This window comes from Littorina saxatilis, linkage group LG1 (assembly GCF_037325665.1).
Source record: "Littorina saxatilis isolate snail1 linkage group LG1, US_GU_Lsax_2.0, whole genome shotgun sequence".
NCBI lineage: Eukaryota > Metazoa > Mollusca > Gastropoda > Littorinimorpha > Littorinidae > Littorina > Littorina saxatilis.
Window position 1 is genome coordinate 59392762 of NC_090245.1, and position 18550 is coordinate 59411311.

At 43.9% G+C, this 18550-nt stretch overlaps 2 protein-coding genes across 2 annotated transcripts in view; one reads left to right on the forward strand and one right to left on the reverse strand.

The window, feature by feature from the left end:
• LOC138975591 (uncharacterized) overlaps nucleotides 1-18550 on the forward strand; it is a 57945-nt gene that overhangs the window by 12475 nt on the left and 26920 nt on the right. The gene's annotated exons all lie outside the window — the stretch shown is intronic.
• On the reverse strand, nucleotides 2100-10987 carry LOC138950649 (uncharacterized). Its single transcript, XM_070322364.1, has 4 exons — nucleotides 10964-10987; nucleotides 10168-10298; nucleotides 8006-8203; nucleotides 2100-7386 (listed from the first exon to the last, which is right to left on the reverse strand). The coding sequence occupies exons 1-4, from the start codon at nucleotides 10985-10987 to the stop codon at nucleotides 6120-6122; spliced, it is 1620 nt and encodes a 539-aa protein (XP_070178465.1). The 3' UTR covers nucleotides 2100-6119.

Sequence of the window (18550 nt, forward strand, 5' to 3'; positions counted from 1 at the left end):
TTGATTTAAAGGGCTTTCTTGTCATAAATACTATACAACAGAAATACAAACAAGTACACAAACAAAAATCAGGTATTTTTACATGATTTAGTAAAGTTTTGATTTCTATTGCCATGAGTTATCTTTTTTAATGTAAGTCTCCATTTGGCTTAAATAATCTTAATTTGTAATGTTGTTTCATTTTTTAATTATATGAAGATATGTTGAGGCGTGTGCTAAGTTAAAACATCTAGGCTATTTCATTTTTCAAATAATGAAGATTTCTATGTCTAAGTGTTTTATAATTACACATTAATTAACATGCTTTCATTTGGAATTTCGAGGTTGTCATCGTGGATTGACGCCCGACCAAAGTTAATTGAAGCCCGACGGAGCGATTATGTTGTAATTCAATCTGACGACGATCTCTTTCCTGCTTTCATGCGATGGTAAACAGACAGAATTGGTTCTGTTCTGTTCACACACTACTTTCAGTCCACCTACCTGCAACTGCAAGGGTCAAGTCCCAAGAAATATGTATCTGTATTCCTATCTTATCACTCTGCTCCTCTTTTGTTTTCTTTCACATACATTTTCCCTTCTTTTTCGACGGGTTTCTGGACAGCTAACTCAAAACAAATTCTTTTCATCACAAAAGCGATCTTTGGAATTGACTGATGTAGTCCGGAAGAATTCATGCATCAACTTAAGGCACGTATTTGACGTCATCACTTTGCATACCTTATGGTCTCGGTATTTCGCTGGCCTTCATATAGTTGAGGCTGTATCAATGCGCCTCGCCAGCAGGTAGCTAATGGCTTTTTTAGCAAGTGGCTATCGACAAATAGTGACCGGTAATTTTGAATGAGTTGTGGCATTCTGACCAATCACAGGATCTGTTTTATTAAAACGCAAACTTGATTGAATTACAATCTTCTTTAATACTTTACCACAAAGTTAATTATATTTGTTCCAATTAAAACACAAAACACAATTCGTCCAACCATTCATTTAGACAAGACACATGTAATGTTGTTTCTGTAGCTGAATTTAATTTTTGCTTCAGCAAAGGAAATGAATTTTAGAATATTTTGAATAACAAACTAACAAAATAAAACATTTCTTATCAAAGCAAGGCAGATAATCCTTTCACACAATGTAACTTCACCACTTACTACTTGCATATTTCCTAACATTCTAGAACCCCTGGAGCAATTTTTTGATTAATGCTTTTGTGAACAAGAAACAATTAACAAGTGGTTCTATCCCATCCTCCCCCCCCCCCCCCATACAGACCATAAAATAATGCAGCATAGTCCCTACACTGTAGAGACCTCATGTTATTTCAACATAACAATAACAATAAAAACACTTTATTGTCCATTAAAATGTTACATAAAAATGGAAAATGTTCTTACTGTTAACAAATAAACAAGATTAATAAATGGTCTTTATCAATATCATCATTAACAGCTATTGTTTTTGCAGCGTAACAATAGCTAGGTTCCAATATTTAGACGAGTCAAAGATGAGTCACATTATACTTGTTCGAGTCTAAATATATATTAGACCTTATTGTTATGTTGGAAACACAATAGCGTTTATATTGCTATTCTGCCATTGTATTCTGAAAACATGTTTTTGTCAGCAACAACTACCAGAATGGACCATGTTGCCTTTTGTGGACAACAACATGTGCATACATGTATCCACGGAAATCACTGAACATTGAAACACTCATGGACATGTATCATGGAGAAGACAAGAGAAGCTCTGAATGTTTGGCATTATAAGTCAATATGCCTGGTTTCATGCTTGCTTACTTATTATCTATAAATTGTTCAAAAGTCTGACTTTTGCAAGGTTTGTTCTTGTTAAAGAACTAGATTTTTTTCCATCTGCTCTTTTTTTTATTTCCTTTATATACACATAAACATAGTATAGCAGACATCATACACCGAGTTTATCAACAAAGCGCATACACACGTACATACCTAGACAAGACACAGACATAGACAGTAGGGTGGGTTGTTGAAAAGACAGGGGATATGGAAGGGGGGGGGGGGGGGGGGGGGTAACTGAGGTTGTTGGGGGGGGGGGGGGTAACTGAGGTTGGGGGGGGGGTAGGTGGGGACGGTGGTCACAATTTAGCCTCCAAGTATACATGGGGTTTAATTATCGGCATAAAAGTACTGTATAACCTGTTGTGAGTAAATGGGTCAGGGGGTATCACATTCAAAAATGTTCATACGAAATCAATCAATACAATTATCCTATAGCATCAATGAAAAAAGTGTCTATAGATATAAACACCACTCTTTTTCAAATTTACCACAATAATTATTTACACTAGCATTATACTTTTCGACCAAAAACCTTTGTTTAACAATTTTCACAAAAACATTTAATGTTGGGACTGACTTATTTAATTTGGCTCCAAATATACTTTGTTTGGCAAGGAGAATAAACAAATCAAAAACAGCATCCGTATGAAAGTTGTCTAAATACCCTAAAATGACAAGCTCTTTTGACAAATTCAAATCCGGGAACGTAGAAGAAGAAGAAGACAAATTCAAATTACTGCAATGTGTGAAATTTTGACATAACAATTCTGTGAAATCAGACCAAAAAAGCTTAACTCTTGTGCACTCCCAAAACAAATGTTCTAAGGTTTCCTCTTCCTGTGTACAAAAGCTACATAGTGATGTGTCAGAAATTTTCATCAAAAATAACAGGCCTTGAGTGGGAAAAATTCTATGTAGTATTCTATATTGGAACCACCTTAGGTATGTGTCTTGTGTAGTTCGCCTTATTGTCAGAAATACCTTTCCAACATTTACATCAAAATTTAATAAATCAGCCCATTTTTCCATGCACTGTAAATTGCCATCATTTTTCACAAGATGGGTATATATATGTTTTACTCCACCTTTAGCTATTTGTTTCCATACAACATCATCACCAATATGAAAAACATTGTTTAAAACTGCATCTAACTTTAGTCTTTTATGAAAATTCTTAACTGAGCGCATAACGCCCTCGAAAAAAACAAAATTCAGTTGTAAATTTGGATGTTTCAATTTAAAATCGTTATATGACAAAAAAACCATCGGCTCTCATCAAGTGACCGACAAGTAATAATGCCGTTTTCCATCCAATTCCTGTTAAAAATAACCTTTTTATCTATGCAAATATGTACATTATAATACAGACGCTCTGAAGCAAAATCACTCAAGGAGATGGGGACACATTTGCATGCAAAATGTTTATAATGTTTGAAAACATCTCTCCAGAAAGAATTTTGAACTCTTTGCATCAATATGTTTCCAAACTCACCTCCTCTCTTGTGAATGTTATGTACAAGTGGACACAGAGCTTTTAGAAGTTTAGTTACTTTTCCTTCACTACAAAGGACTCGCTGTAACCATGATATCTTCAGAGCTGACAAAAAGCATTTCAAATCCACCATTTTAAGCCCCCCCCCCCTCTTCAAACGACTGATATGCTGTTGTTCTCTTTATTCTATCTTTCTTACCATTCCATAGAAATGAAAAAAATAACCTATTCAAATCAAACAAAAACTTATCATCAGGGTCAGGTAAACTCATAAACAGATGAGTTAACTTAGACAGCGCCAAACTCTTAATAATAAGAACTAGATTTTACACAGAATGTATTTCACCTACAGTAAGAAACAAAATGTGCAAATTGCATCGTCTGTCGACCAGCCACAGAAGCAAACCTGGCCATGTATACGTGTACCTAATACACATCCAACAACCCAGAAACATGCGTCTTTGTTTTTTAGAATGTGAAAAGGATATTGAGCAATTTCCTGCGGAATATGGCCCATTATGATTGCAGTAGGGCTGTTTGAGCCAACCCTATCACAACCCCCGAATCCCCCACGTGCCTACCAGAATAGCAATATATAAACATACCTATTATTAAGTACAAAACTTTAAAATATTACATAATAATTGAAAAATTCTGAATTCAATATGGTACACATGTAACAGAGCAAAAATCACTAAGAACATCTAGCATGAATACAAATTAAAAATAAAAATGATTATACAGTTAACTGCAAAATCATAAGAACATTATAATTAGAAGTAGTGTTGACGGAGCAAATGAAGGGGGATAGGAAATTGTAGATAATATACCCGTGGAAACATCTAAATAGCAATTCACATGGTAGTAAGTACAGCAGATTATAACAAACAATCCTCGATTTCAAATTGTTCAACTAGCACAGGAAAGAAGCTGCACACAGCCAAAATTCATAATCAGCAGTTCAGGGATGTCGTTAGGCATCGGACATCGGACAGACCGATTCAGAGGCTCAAATGTCTGATTCACAGCCGCATGGCGGTCACATGTCCTATCTTTTTGAACTGAGCGCTGACATCCCTGTCCGATAAGAACTCAATTCCTTCGGACAGCGCGATACTCGTTAATGTTCCTTTCAAGATACACATTTTCAAAAAGCGACCAAGCACTCTCGCGTATAGGTGCACTAAAGTTGTGCAATGCGGATGTTGCGTTTGGGTGACACCTTTCTGCAGCACATTAAAGTTAGGAGTATGGAAGACAACTCCAACTGACTTAGTCTTTGCGTCTGCTTTTGCTTCAGTTCGAGACATTTTGACGAAGCGCACTTAGTTATGCCACCGAAAAATAGAAATAAAACCTGCCAAAGTTCAACAAAAGCTGAACACGTTTCGCTATTCAACGGCATCCTGTGCTACATTAGGGTCAAAAACAGGGGGTAACACGGCGAGCGTCATTCTTGAAAATGAAACAATTCTGATGTCCTATTGAAATTTCTGAAAGCGGTCAAATGTCCTATTGATGCTGAAGAGCTAGGAAATTTGTCCTATAGGGATGAATATGTAGCAACATCCCTGGCAGTCTACCACGACCAATGAAAATTGACGCTCTCATTAACTTGATTAAGACTAAGTACAATTTTTCACGCAACTCAAAAGTTATGAAATATTCTCTTAATTTCTCTCAAACGTTGTTGCTGTTCATTATTAAGATTATTTAGCTTTTTTCACCTGCACAAAAAGGTGTTTACTTCACTGTAAGCAAGTTAATTTTCTTGAGACAAAAGTTAGTCGCCAAGTGAAATTTTGTAACGCTCCTTTCTTAAGTTCTGACAACATTTTGTGCCCGACTCCAAATGGGTTTTCAGTTTGTAGTTTATCAACCTTGAGTATGCATCACTTTTGTCACCCCTCTGTTAATAGCATGCAATACCAAATATAATGTAAAATGATGACATTTCATAATAAGTGACACTACAAAAGGGAACATCAAATATGTACTGTACAAACAATTTCAAATACTCTGAGCAAGCTTTTTTGTGATGCAGAGTATTGAACACTCACATCTAAAACCATCAGAGATATTCTCAATATCTATATTTTCAATTTTCATTCAAAATATTTTTGCAGCACAGTTCGATCATCATGCAATGCAAATATTTTATGCATTTTATGCATGTAGTTATGACTTCATCACCTTCAAAGTGTCTTTGCACTTCAGTTATAGTATCACTCATTTGCACTATAGACTTTAACAGAAAGACAAAGTTAAATAGAACAGTTTCAAGTCCAGATATCTATCTAAGCTCTTGAATTGGGGCTACACCTGAAAGAAACGGAGCAAGCTTGACATACTACAGGATGCCTGCAGTATCACAGTTTTTGCAGTACCATGCATTTTGCCCCTTGTTCGCAGTAATGTGACCAGTCTGTGCTTTTCCCCATACCAGCACATTTTCTGTGAAACCATGCACGACAAGAATCACAAGTGATCCAGTGCTGTCGTTTCTTGTACTGGCCCTTGCACAGATGACACTTTGAGGGACTTGATGAAGGCATAACTGTTTGAATCCCTGAACCTATGTCGATTGCACTCTCACTCTCAGTTCCGGATGTACTTGGCATGGAAGGACCAGCACATGCCATACCTTCAGCTACAGGTTGAGTGCAAAAGTCCTTCAGCTGTTGCATGAGATCGTCTTTCTTCATTCGCATTGATGATCTAACTTTGTAGAAATCACAAATTGTGAGCAATTGATTCTTGGTAAAGTGGTCGCAGCTGCCCCCTGACTGCAACACTGCCTGCAGTCAATGCAGAAAGACAATCTTCCCATGGGAAGCATCCTCATCAAAGTAATAATATGATAGTTGCGCTTCTTGCTTTGTTTTCATTTTCTTTATTTTTATTTGAATTCTGTGTGCAGCTTCTTTTTGCACCTGCAGCTGATGTAAGAAATCTTTTCGAAATTGGTTATTCAAAATGTTTAAAGAAATGTGTACAATGTCCCTGAACAGCCCTGTGAGACATTCAACTCTGTCAACCACCCTCTTCAAGACACCTTCTATGGAGTTTTCATTATCTCCAAGTCTTGAAGATGGTGGGGCAGAAAAAATGTGTGTCCACAGACTGAACAGGTGTACATCATCAATCACTTTGTCAACTACAAAATGATAGAGGAGCTTCCCATGGTCATGAAGATTGTCTTCCGTTTGTAAGGACAAAATGGTTAAAACAAGACACTCAAAAAACACATACACAGTGTCGGTGACATGCGTCAGGCTCTGCCTCACATTCTGCTTGCGTGCAGTTTCGGACAAACTATCTGAATCTGACGTCAGAGCTGATGCCTCGGATTCAGTAAGACTTGCTTGTCCAAGGAGATCAAGTGCGTTGTCAGCGTCACAAAGTGCCTGCTCAGCTGCTTCACCTTTCTTAAATATATTATTCATGAGAGCTTTCCGCTTCCTTTCGCGCAGTTTCGCAATACAATATCCGGCTACGTGGCGCACCTTGGCCCTGCAGTCTGGTGCATCGGAGAGGTCTGGTTGTAGTCTGATGTTCGACTTCTCTGCAGTGCCAGGAACGTTTGGTTGTCTTCTTCTGGCTTCTTGGTGGACGACGAGTTGTCGGACTTTCAACACCAGTGCGTGAGCAACCAAGAAGTTCGCATCGGTAACAGCAGCTTCACAACCAAACAAGAAACGGCAGAGGACAAAGTATTGCCTGGAAGAAAGAAAAGCATGACACTCTGAATAAAATATGGTTATCAGTCTGCTGTCAACTTTCTCTGCGGATGAGAGGGCCAGAATCTTTCGCAGCATGAAGCCATAGACTTTCCTGAGGAACTCATCAACCAGTACAGGTGTCATAAGCAGCTGTTTAGCAGCTTGGGAAACTGATTTTTGTTGTGGCGTCACCTGTTTATTTGTGAGATCCACAAGAACTGCCTTGAACTCCAGTGGAGTGCAGTCCAGATCTGGGTCGTCGTCTAGGGGTTCCTGATCCATCCCTTCCAGTGGAACGTCTTCTTCACGTGGCTCATTGGCTGTGTCCTCAGCATATGTAGTTTGGAACCTGAAAGACACGAGAAAAATATATACTCGACCTGATCAAGCCTTTTTGAATACCCCGATTTAATATAAGTACACACCTGTCATTAACAGCAAAAATTAATATGGTTTTATGTGATCATTATCATTGTTTTATGATTGCTTTATGAATACAAATTTGGTTGCAAGAAAAAATGTTTGCTGTCTTTTGCTGGAGAGCATACTGGGTGGTGCCATAAGTAATGCATATTGGAAGACGTAAATTTAGAGTGGTCCATTTTGATCGTCCAAAAGAAACAGTAAGAAAAAGTTTATTTGCCTCAAACCTTTGGACTTCTGGTATTTTGTTGATTGTCCTTTGCTCATTATAACTGAATCTTATTTGCAAGAAAGCAACACATACATATTATTCAACTGAGAGATAACTCCTGGGACAAAAAGGTCACATCCTATGTGACATTTTGTGACACTCTGTTGTTTAGTTCCAACGAAGCTAAGTTTCACGCTACACTTTTAATTTCAGAGTGTAGTTTATCAACCTGGAGTATGCATCACTAATTTATCAACCCTTTGTACAAGAGTAGCATGATGATTGATGATAAAAATGTTTATGAGTGGCAACAGAGACAAGATAATGAACTTACCTTTTGTGCCTGCAACAGGTCAAATTTTCGTTGACTTCAGCGGAACCAACTTTGTAGTAGTCATGCACGGTAGAAGGTTGAGGAAGAACTTTTCTTGTGTCAAAGTTCACCACTCGCAAGCCTTCAATGCTTCTTGCTCGACCCAAGGCAACTCCAATTTGGCCAGGTTGGAAGACTTCTTCACAGTCAATCTCCACCCTTGAATGAAGAAACCAACCTTCTAGTTCTATTTATCACACAATCAAACATTTTTATTTACGATTTAAATGCGGTATGTTTGAATTGTTTGCTCCAATCACAAAAGTAGATCCCACAAAGTCTAGCTCCTAAACATGTATGTTGGGTAATAACATTTTTGTTGCTGGGTAAGTTGCCGAAAATGATTCCCCCCTCTGCTTCTTTCTCTTTGTAAACTTAAATTGTAGGGCTAGTTATTTTTCAGTAACTTACCCAACAACCAAAATCACAACGGGTCGGAATCCTTGATAGCTCATGGGTAGAGAATGTACACATTGTGGATCTACTTTTTGCGACTCAAAAGTTCAGAACACTCTAATGTACAAAATATACATTTCTGGAGCAAACAATACAACCATACAGCAACTACAGGCTTGAACATATGAATCTCAATATGAATTCCATGAGTTTGGTTGTTTTCTGAATTCAGATCTGCCGTGCACAATCATTTATAGCTAGCACGATTCCAAGGCAAGTAACTCTCATGTTTTGTCAAGCAACACGAGTAGTTCCCCTTTCAGATTTTAGCTGCATCGACAAGAGACTGCAATCCGACGGTAAGTTTTCAACAATATTTCATTTTATAAACAGATCACACCCAATCAAATGCAAACATCTAATCAATGTAAAGAACATGCAGCAGTTTCACAACCTATTTTGCCCCAGAAAACTGAACTTCATACAGTTTTTAACATTTGAACATGGGTGTAAAACTTCGTCTGCTAGTCACATTCAAGGAAAGAACATTTCCTGAGCGATACCAAAACATGAACAGAACACACACTATCTGACTTTACCGCCACAGCAGAATAACAACATAACTGTGTAATTGATTTTAGTCAAGAACAGGAAATATCAAAAATAATGGTCTCAGTTCGCGGTCATGAAAAACATCGCATTTTTCATGATCCGCTAACTTCGACGATTATTTTTAATAATCACTGAGACTTGGCATGTAACCTCTACATAACTAGCCATACAAGTTTACAGAGAGAAAGAAGCAGAGGGCAAAAAAAAGAGAATAATACATGGTTTGCTGTGTCGTACCAGATTTGTTTAGTTAAAAAAAATATATATTGACCTGCAAGCGAAAGCACACAATTTTTGTAGGCCATGCAGTTAAACAAGAAGAGCAAACGCTCGATCGAGTCACTTTCGCAGTTCTGAATATTATATGAGGCATCAGATGGACAGGAAGAAATTGCTATTCACAACACAATGAGTCACGTTCACATAAAATTTGAGCCCGGTCACTTTTATAGTTTCCGAGAAAAGCCCAACGTTAAGTTGTGTGTTGCCGAACAGAAAAGGCTAGTTATCTCCCTTGTTTTTCTGATAACGTTCGTAAAAGGCTACAGATGTAAATACTTTGATGTAAAGAATAATCCTACAAAGTTTCAATCACATCCGATGAACTTTGTCAAATATATAAAATGTCTAATTTTTCCTTTGACGCTGACCTGTGACCTTGAAAAAGGTCAAAGGTCAACGAAACCATCGTTAAAGTGTAGAGGTCATTGGAGGTCACGACTAAACAAAATATGAGCCCGATCGCTTTGATAGTTTCCGAGAAAAGTCCAACGTTAAGGTGGTGTCTACGGACGGCCGGCCGGACGGCCGGCCGGACGGCCGGACGGACGGCCGGCCGGACGGACGGCCGGACAGACTAACACTGACCGATTACATAGAGTCACTTTTTCTCAAGTGACTCAAAAAAAAGCAATTGCAGAAAATAACCTATTAGTCATATGTGTATGTTGAGATCATGGGAGTTTGTGAAACATAGGTGCTCAGTTTTAACTGGTTGACCACATATTGGTATTGTTTGGCTCTCTGGAACCGGGCATCACTAAAGCGGGATGCAAGTCTCAAACACATGCAAATCCTGGTAGAGTTATTTCCAAACATTGTCTATTGCAAGCTACCTTTCAAGTGTCAGTCCTTGAGCTTTGTGGATGGTCAGTGCGAAGCTAGGAACTACTTGAAACTGATGCCTCACAGCGATGTCCTTCTTCTGTCGAGGATCATGGACTACAAACAAAATGAAAGTACAATCTTATCAATACATCTATACATATCAGGGATGGCCAAATCTCGAAATTTTAACTCACCAAACGGGTGAGTAACTTACAAGAAAGTTACTTACTTATGCCTTTGACCTCGTCCTGGGCATCGCTGCGACCTCGCTGCGACCTCGTTGCGAGGTCGCAGCGATCTAAACACATCGCAGCAACTAGTCGCAGCTGGTCACGGCTAGCCGCGATGTTGGCGCGAGCCTCGCAACAACATCGCGGCTAGCCGCGACCTTGGCGCGAGCCTCGCGACAACATCGCGGCTAGCTGTGACCCTGGCGCGAGGCTCGCGACAAGAGCGCGGCTAGCTGCGACCATGGTGCGAGGCTCGCGCCAACATCGCGGGTAGCTGCGACCTTGGCGCGAGCCTCGCAACAACATCGCAGGTAGCTGCAACCTTGGCGCGAGCCTCACAACAACATCAAAGTTAGCTGCGACAATTGGCGCGAACCTCGCAACAACATCGCGGGTAGCTGCGACCTTGACGCGAGCCTCGCAGGTAGCTGCGATCTTGGCGTAAGTTTCCGAACAACATCACAGCTAGCCGGGACCTTTATGGAGGCTTTTTCAATATCATATGGAGGGGCCTGCTTATAGAGCGATTATTGTGTCTGACTCTCTGAGTGGCCCTATTTGCAAATATTCTTACCATCTTGGCACAAGAATGAGACATGGTGGCAGCAAATATTATTCAGAAACATAACACTCAGCTTGCTTCATGTTTTAAAAAATATTACAAAGTAAATATTTTCTTTTGTTTTTAAGCAAAAAGTGTATTTTGGCATTAATTCTTCTGTTAAAGGGATGTATAAATCAGCAGCCCGAAATTCTTGTTTGTTTACCAACTGCCAGAGACTTTTATTCTGTAGTTTCACACAAAATGTTGTTGAAGCAAAATTCAAGGCTTAAAGGTCGTCTACATTGGAAAATTTCCTAAATAAATTATCATTTAATTAATATACTTACCCGAATCACATTAGCATTGAGTCACCTGAGATGCTTATCACTGAAAAACGCTTACCCGGCTAAAGAATTTAAAGGGAAGCAACCCCATCACCAAAACGAAAGTGAAAGTAGCTTTGGTAATGGGCCAGTACACCGGGAGTTACCTCCCATACGGGTGTATGCCACGTCACTTCCTCTAGGAACACGTGCCTATTATCATACGGCTTTAAAAAATCTTAAAACCATAAGCGGGGCAGGTGGGAGGGAATACAGAATGTGATTCGGGTAAGTATATTAATTAAATGATAATTTATTTAGGAAATTTTCCATTTAATATCATATTCTTACTCCGAATCACATTAGCAGATAACATCAACAAGGCGGTGGGCTAGAAATGAATCAAAACTCACCATCAAGTTCTGGACAGGAACTGGCCTGCTGCTATGAGCGCTGGAAGGCCTCTGGAGCCATCCTGTCGAAGAGCTGTGACGTCCCGAAGATAAAAGTTTATGAAAACATCTTCGGAACGCCAATACGCAGTTGTCAGCACCTCCTCTAGACGTCTGGAGCGCAGAACTGCCAGAGAGGATGCCCACGCCCTCGTTTCATGGGCTCGGGCCGAGTCAAGTGGCAAGGAGGGCATAACCCCCCCCCTCTTTGTGCGACTCCACTCATAAGCCTGCTTGATGAGCGAGGACACCCACCGGGCCAACGTTACCTTCGACAAATCTTTCTCGCGCCTAGTAAGGAGAGAGATAAACAACAACTTCTGAGAACTAGACCGAATCGGCTGAGTCCGGGCTAAGTACAGACGAAGTGCCCTCACAGGGCAATTGACCGAATCGGGGTCATCCGGGGCCAACGCGCTGGTCAGAGCCTTAACTCTAACCAGCGGAGAGGCCTGCCCCGGAGACTGATTCTTGGCCAGGAAATCAGGCCGGAAACGCAAAGATGCGGAACCGTCCGGCTCAAAGGAGATATCTCCAGGCTGACCCGACAGGGCGTGGACCTCGCTACCCCGTCGGGCCGTAGCCAACAAAAGGAGAAACAGCGCTTTGCGAGTGACATTGAACAGACTGGCCTCGCTTAAAGGCTCAAAATCCGCAGAACGAAGGAATTCCAGGATTAAAAACAAGTCCCACTTGGGAGCGGGCAAACGAGCTTTAGCTTCCTTAAGAGCAGCCCCTTTAATGACTGCAGCTATAACGCCCCCGACTCGAACAGAACGACCAATCTGCTTAAGAGTCGCCGAGATAGCGGAGCGCCGGACCCTCAACGAGGAGACTGAGGCGCCCTGCGAAGACATGAAAGAGAGGTGGTTAGCGACCTGAATAGAGCGCGGAGCCACCGAACTCACCCCTCTAGCTGAACACCAGGCAGTCCATGCCTTCCAGTGGGAAGCATAAACTGAAGAGGTGGACGCTCTATGCGAGCGAGCCACCAAGTCCAGAGTCAAAGACGACGCCCCAGAGCGCTTCAGCGAGTCCCGAACAACTTCCACACGTGAAGCTTCAGAAGACTGGGCTCCTCGTGTGGAATGCCTGTTCGGGGCTGCACTAGTTCCCCTCGCACGAGTGCGAGAGGAATGGGGGGCCCTTGGGCGAGCCGAAGAAGATCTGGAAACCAGACCTGCGACGGCCACAGAGGAGCGACCAGAAGAAGAAGGGCCGGCTCCTCCATCTCCGCTTTCCGGATTACTCGGCTGAGTAACGGAAAGGGAGGAAAGGCGTACGCCTCCAGACCCGTCCAGGGAAAGTCCAGAGCGTTCACTCGCCATGCCTGAGGGTCCGGGAATGGCGAGACGAACACCGGAAGCCTCTTTGAGTACCTTGTGGCAAAAAGGTCCACCAGAGGCTTTTGGACCTGGGCCCAAAGGCGAAGCAGTGCCCCGTGAGTGATCGTCCACTCCGACTGAAGCACTGTACCGGAACGACTGAGTGCATCCGCCAAAGTGTTCAGCCTCCCTGGAAGGTACCTGGCCGAGATCGTGATATGATGCTGAAAGCACCACACCAGGATCTCGCAAGCCCTCTCCGAGAGAGACGGGGACCGCGAGCCTCCCTGCTTGTTGATGTACGCCGCCACTGTCATGTTGTCTGTAAACAGACGAACATGTTTGGCGTACAGGGAGGGCAGAAACTTGGCCAGAGCTAGAGCAACTGCCTCTAGCTCCAGCAAGTTGATGTGCCACAAGGACTGCTCCGTCGTCCACAGACCGGAAGTAGTCTGAAGATCTGTATGTGCCCCCCAACCCTCCCTGGACGCATCTGTAAAGAGGTCCAGGTCGGGGAGGGGCACGACGATCGGAACACCTCTGCAGACCCACTCCGTGTCCAACCACGGAAGGGTCGCAGACTGGAACCATCCCTGCAAAGGGATGAGGGCGTCCCAGTCCACCAGAGGAGAGTCCACAAACGGCTTCAGCGCGAACTGAAGCGGACGTTTGTGGACCCGGCCCAGTGAAACCAGAAGAGCCATAGACTCCATCTGCCCCAAGATGGATGCGAGCGAGCGGATGGAAGCCATCAGGAGAGGTAAAGTGGAGCGAATCTGGGCTTGGAGCTTGTCCACCCTTCTCTGAGAAGGCTGGACAGTCCAAGCGACCGTGTCGAAAGACATCCCCAGATAAGTGAATGTCTGTGACGGGGTCAGCTCCGACTTTACCCGGTTGATCGAGAACCCCAACGAGTTGGATTCTCGAAGAACCGTCAGGGTATCCTGCGAACAGCCGCTCTGGGACTGGTTCATGATGAGCCAGTCGTCCAGATAAGCCCGCAGACGGATACCCTGGGACCTCACCAGTGCACAGACCTGTCTCACCACCATGGTGAAAATCCATGGTGCGAGAGACAGCCCGAAAGGGAGTGCGCGAAACTGGTAGATCTGATCTCCCCACCGGAAACGAAGCCATTTCCGGTCGGCCGGATGCATAAGAATGTGAAAGTATGCGTCCGTGAGATCGATCGAGGTCACCCAGTCTCCTGGGCGGAGAGAGTCTCGGACAGAGGCTGGCGTCTCCATCTTGAATTTTATCTCCCTCAAGAAAGTATTGAGGAGAGATAAATCCAACACGGGACGCCATCCTCCTGATGCTTTGGGAACAGCGAACAGACGCCCGTAAAATCCCAGGGAGCTGTGGACCCGAACTCTCTCCACCGCGCCCTTCTGCTCCAGGGAGGCAATTTCCGACTGCAAGACGGAACGTGCTTCCTGCGAGAAGGGGGGCTTGAACCGCGGAGGCACTCGGGTAAGAGGCGCCTTTTCCTCCCGCCAGAGTAGACGGAAGCCCGATCTCACCACTCCCACAATCCATTGGCTGTCTACTACCGACATCCAACGAGAAAGTGCCCGGGAGGGGCCTCCCGCCATCACCAAGGTGGAGGGCGGGAGGGAGGTGAGATCGGGAGCGCTTCATTGGGGTGTGGCTTACTTCCAGAGCCGCCACGCCCCCTCCCCGATGCCGTCCTCTTCTTCCCACCACGAGCGGCCGGCGGAGCCTGCCGCTTCTGAGCTGGCTTGGGGTTAGACGATGTCTGAGCCTGCTTCTGTTTAGAAGGCTGAGACTGTTTCACCCCCTTCAGAGTGTAGTCAAGGAACTGACTGTCCTTGTTTGACTGAATCTCCTTCTGTCTGGCATCCAGTGCCAGCGGACAGAAGAGAGACTCCTCTGAGACCGGGGAGACTCTCAAGGTCTCCCTAGTAGCCAGTTCCGTGAATTGGGACTGCGAGAGGAAGAGATCCCTCCTGCAGAGTACCGCTTGGGTGTACTGCAGGGAGGAAAGACGCAATTGTTCCTCATTGACCTTGGCCAATGCGGCCAAAAGCGCAGAGACATCGTCCGCATTCTGTTCTTCACTGAGAGTGAAAGGAACTAGCGAATCGGTCAATGCCCGAGACAGAGCCCGAACGAGAGTCTCCGCAATGGAGGACAGTTCGATCTGCCGACGTCCAACCTCCTCAGCAGAGAGGAGGGAAGCCTCGGAAACCGGCAAAACCGAATCACGCTTGATCGGTTTAGTCAGAAGAGGCAGCAATTCCCGGGAAACCGGAAGGGTAGCCCTAGGGAGTGCAAAAGACGCCAGCCAATTCTGGCTCTGATTGGGCATGCCAAGCTTCCTATTGGCCGTATACCACTCCCCGCATGTGCTGGACGAACCAGTGAATGCGAAAGTTGGTAAGCCACTGACGGAGACTCGGCGAACCGGAAGGAAGAAACATCCTCCTGTGCCGGCCGGAAGTCCGCCATGGCAGAAGGAACGAATGATGCGGAAGAGTCCGCAGCCACCACCCCTTCAGGAAAATAACGAGACGTTACTTCCGCCGCGACGTCAAGAACAGACTTGAGCTTCGACGGAAACACGCCCCGCGACTCCTCGCTGACCACTGATGGAGCATCAGAATAGTCACACGTGGAACCCTGACCGAAGTCACCAGTTCCGGAAGCAGAAGCATGCCCTGGCAAACCGGAAACCGGAAAAGCCTGAGCACTAACGTCATCCTGCCGCCCAAAATCCTGTGAAGGTAAAGGGTAAGCAGGACGACCATCCGCAAAAACCGGAGCTGGATGAGCTGACGTCACTCCCCCGACTGAGTGGAGTGATGCCTGCTCAAGCCTAGGCGCTTGAAAGCCGGAAGGCGCACGCTGTGATCCACTATCTGGTATCCGGAAGGAACCACCAGAAGAGGAAGAAGCGTTTCCGGCCGAAACCGGAAGTGTAGTCAACGGAACCGCAAAATGCGGAAGTGAAGACTGCACTGGTTGACTTCGCGATCCGGAAGGACCGGAAGTCAGTGAATACTCCATCCTGCCGCGACCGCCGTAGCGTGCCGGAGCGGACGGATCATCACTTCCGGCAAGTGCCGGAAATGCGGCAGTCGAAACCGACTGCCGCCGCTGTTCGAACAAGTCCGGGGCCTCGTAGGTTATCGCCGGAAATGAAAGATCAGCAAGGTATCGGTCGTGACCCGATGCGAAAGAGCTGTCCCCCGAAGGAGAACGTCCAGGCGCCTCACGAGGGCTATCGGACCAGCTCTGCTTACCAACCGACACTGAAGAGGGAGGACGCTGCTCCAAGCCGGAAGTGGAGGACAAAGACACGGAAGCCAATGCCCGGACGTCACTGCCAGATGCCGGAAACGCCGAACTGCTGGCGACGGAACGCTGAAATTCTGCCTGCACCAAGCTGCGGATTTCTGGAACCAGTGACTTTAACAGAGAGGAAACCAACGCACCTTGTCCAGGTGCTAACAAAGAAGACGAAGTCTCCGATGTAGAGACAGGTGCAGAAGTAACAGTAGCGCTAGGCGCCGCAAAAGAAGCAGAAGTAGTAACAGCGCTAGGCGCCGAAATTGGTACAGCCAACAAAGTGTTACGCTCTTGGTCTGTAACAAGTAACGTTGCTTTGGAAGAGGAAGACTTAGCCTTAATTTTCCCCTTGGGGTCCGACTTGCCACGGCGCTTGTCTGAATCAGACATGTTGACAACAACACGTGGCAACGCGAAAAAATTTACTGAAACATAAGTCTAAACGACTGGAAAATTCAGTAAACACACGCACTAATGCGTTAACAAAATACTATAGCTAAACTTGCCCCACAAGCAGAGGCACGGAGAGCTACAAACAAAGTCACACGAGCTAGAAAACTAACTCACACAACAAAATGGCGACACGCAAGACACTGACACAAACGTCAACAACACGTGGCAAAGCCAAAAAGATTTACTGAAACGTAAGTCAAAACGACTGAAAACACAGTAAACACACACGCTTACGCGTCAACAAAATACTAAAGCTACACTTGCCCAAACAGAAAGAGGGCACGCAGAGCTACTAGCAAAGTCACACGAGTTAGCTAACTAACTCACACAACAAAATGGCGAAACACGCAAGTCACTGACACACAAGTCCGTAAAAAACGGACAACGTACAGTAACGAAACAGCGCAAACAACCAACAACAAACGGGAACGAGCTCACCAAACTGTAGGCAAGGCGAGCAGACAAGCTGGGTAACGTGGCCGGCGGGTGTCACTCAAACACACAAGGTCAGCCACAGAGCGTCAAAAAGTGAACCGTCCTCTCCGAGGTGAAAAAGACGTATGATAATAGGCACGTGTTCCTAGAGGAAGTGACGTGGCATACACCCGTATGGGAGGTAACTCCCGGTGTACTGGCCCATTACCAAAGCTACTTTCACTTTCGTTTTGGTGATGGGGTTGCTTCCCTTTAAATTCTTTAGCCGGGTAAGCGTTTTTCAGTGATAAGCATCTCAGGTGACTCAATGCTAATGTGATTCGGAGTAAGAATATGATATTAAATTCTGCTTTTTTTTCAATAATCTTATGGTTAGATTTCGCTAAAAAGTTATGTCAGATGATGAATGAAGCATGGGGAAATTTTTTTAACAAAATAAAAATAAATGTAAAAAAAGGTTTTATTTTTGAGAAGTACAGTATAACACTTCCAATGTTTTGATTTCCATGTGGAGAGAGCATGTGTTTTAACTATAAATATCGACCAATCAAATTCATGTCACTATGCTGACAGCCACACCCACACAATCACAGCAACAGTTTGACACAGTGTATTAGAGCGCTGTCCACGATGTTTTGTTAAACGCACGAAATGCATGGTATTTGAGAGGACTTTTGCCCTTGGCATTTGCCAAATAAGGATATCGTACTACGCTGCATTACTTTCATGAATTTTCAATCGGCTACCCTGGCTTCGTCCTTCCTGATCGAAGGGGAGTGTATTTTTGATATTTGTAGGGAATAGCTAGACTTAGTATTTGATGCCGATTTCTGTATAAAAATGTAGACAAACACCTTTAAACTCGAGTATTATATTTTCACAAAGATGGTCACAACCGTTTATATGGCATGTTGCATTTCCATTTAAAAATCAGGTAAAGTGTTATCTTGTGCTTCTTTAAAATTTGGGAGCTAGAAAGTACCATGGTGATGTGTTGCTAACTGCATTTAGCTTAGGGAGTTTACTATTGCCCATTAAACTCAAAGTGTACAACCAGCCTATATTATAAAGACTTAACAGAAATGATCAGATTCAGAGCATACATGTATGACAGCACACGAATGGAAGCACTACATATATAGCTTGCACACCAACAAACAAGAGAAATTTTAACTGGCAGTGTGACGATCAAACAATTCCATTAAAAAATATAGCTGGAACCCTAGCTGTTTTGTGCTTGGAGTATTCTCAAACAAATTTGGCATATATATATATATATATTTTCAGGAAAAAAAAAGGTGTACTCCATACATTTGA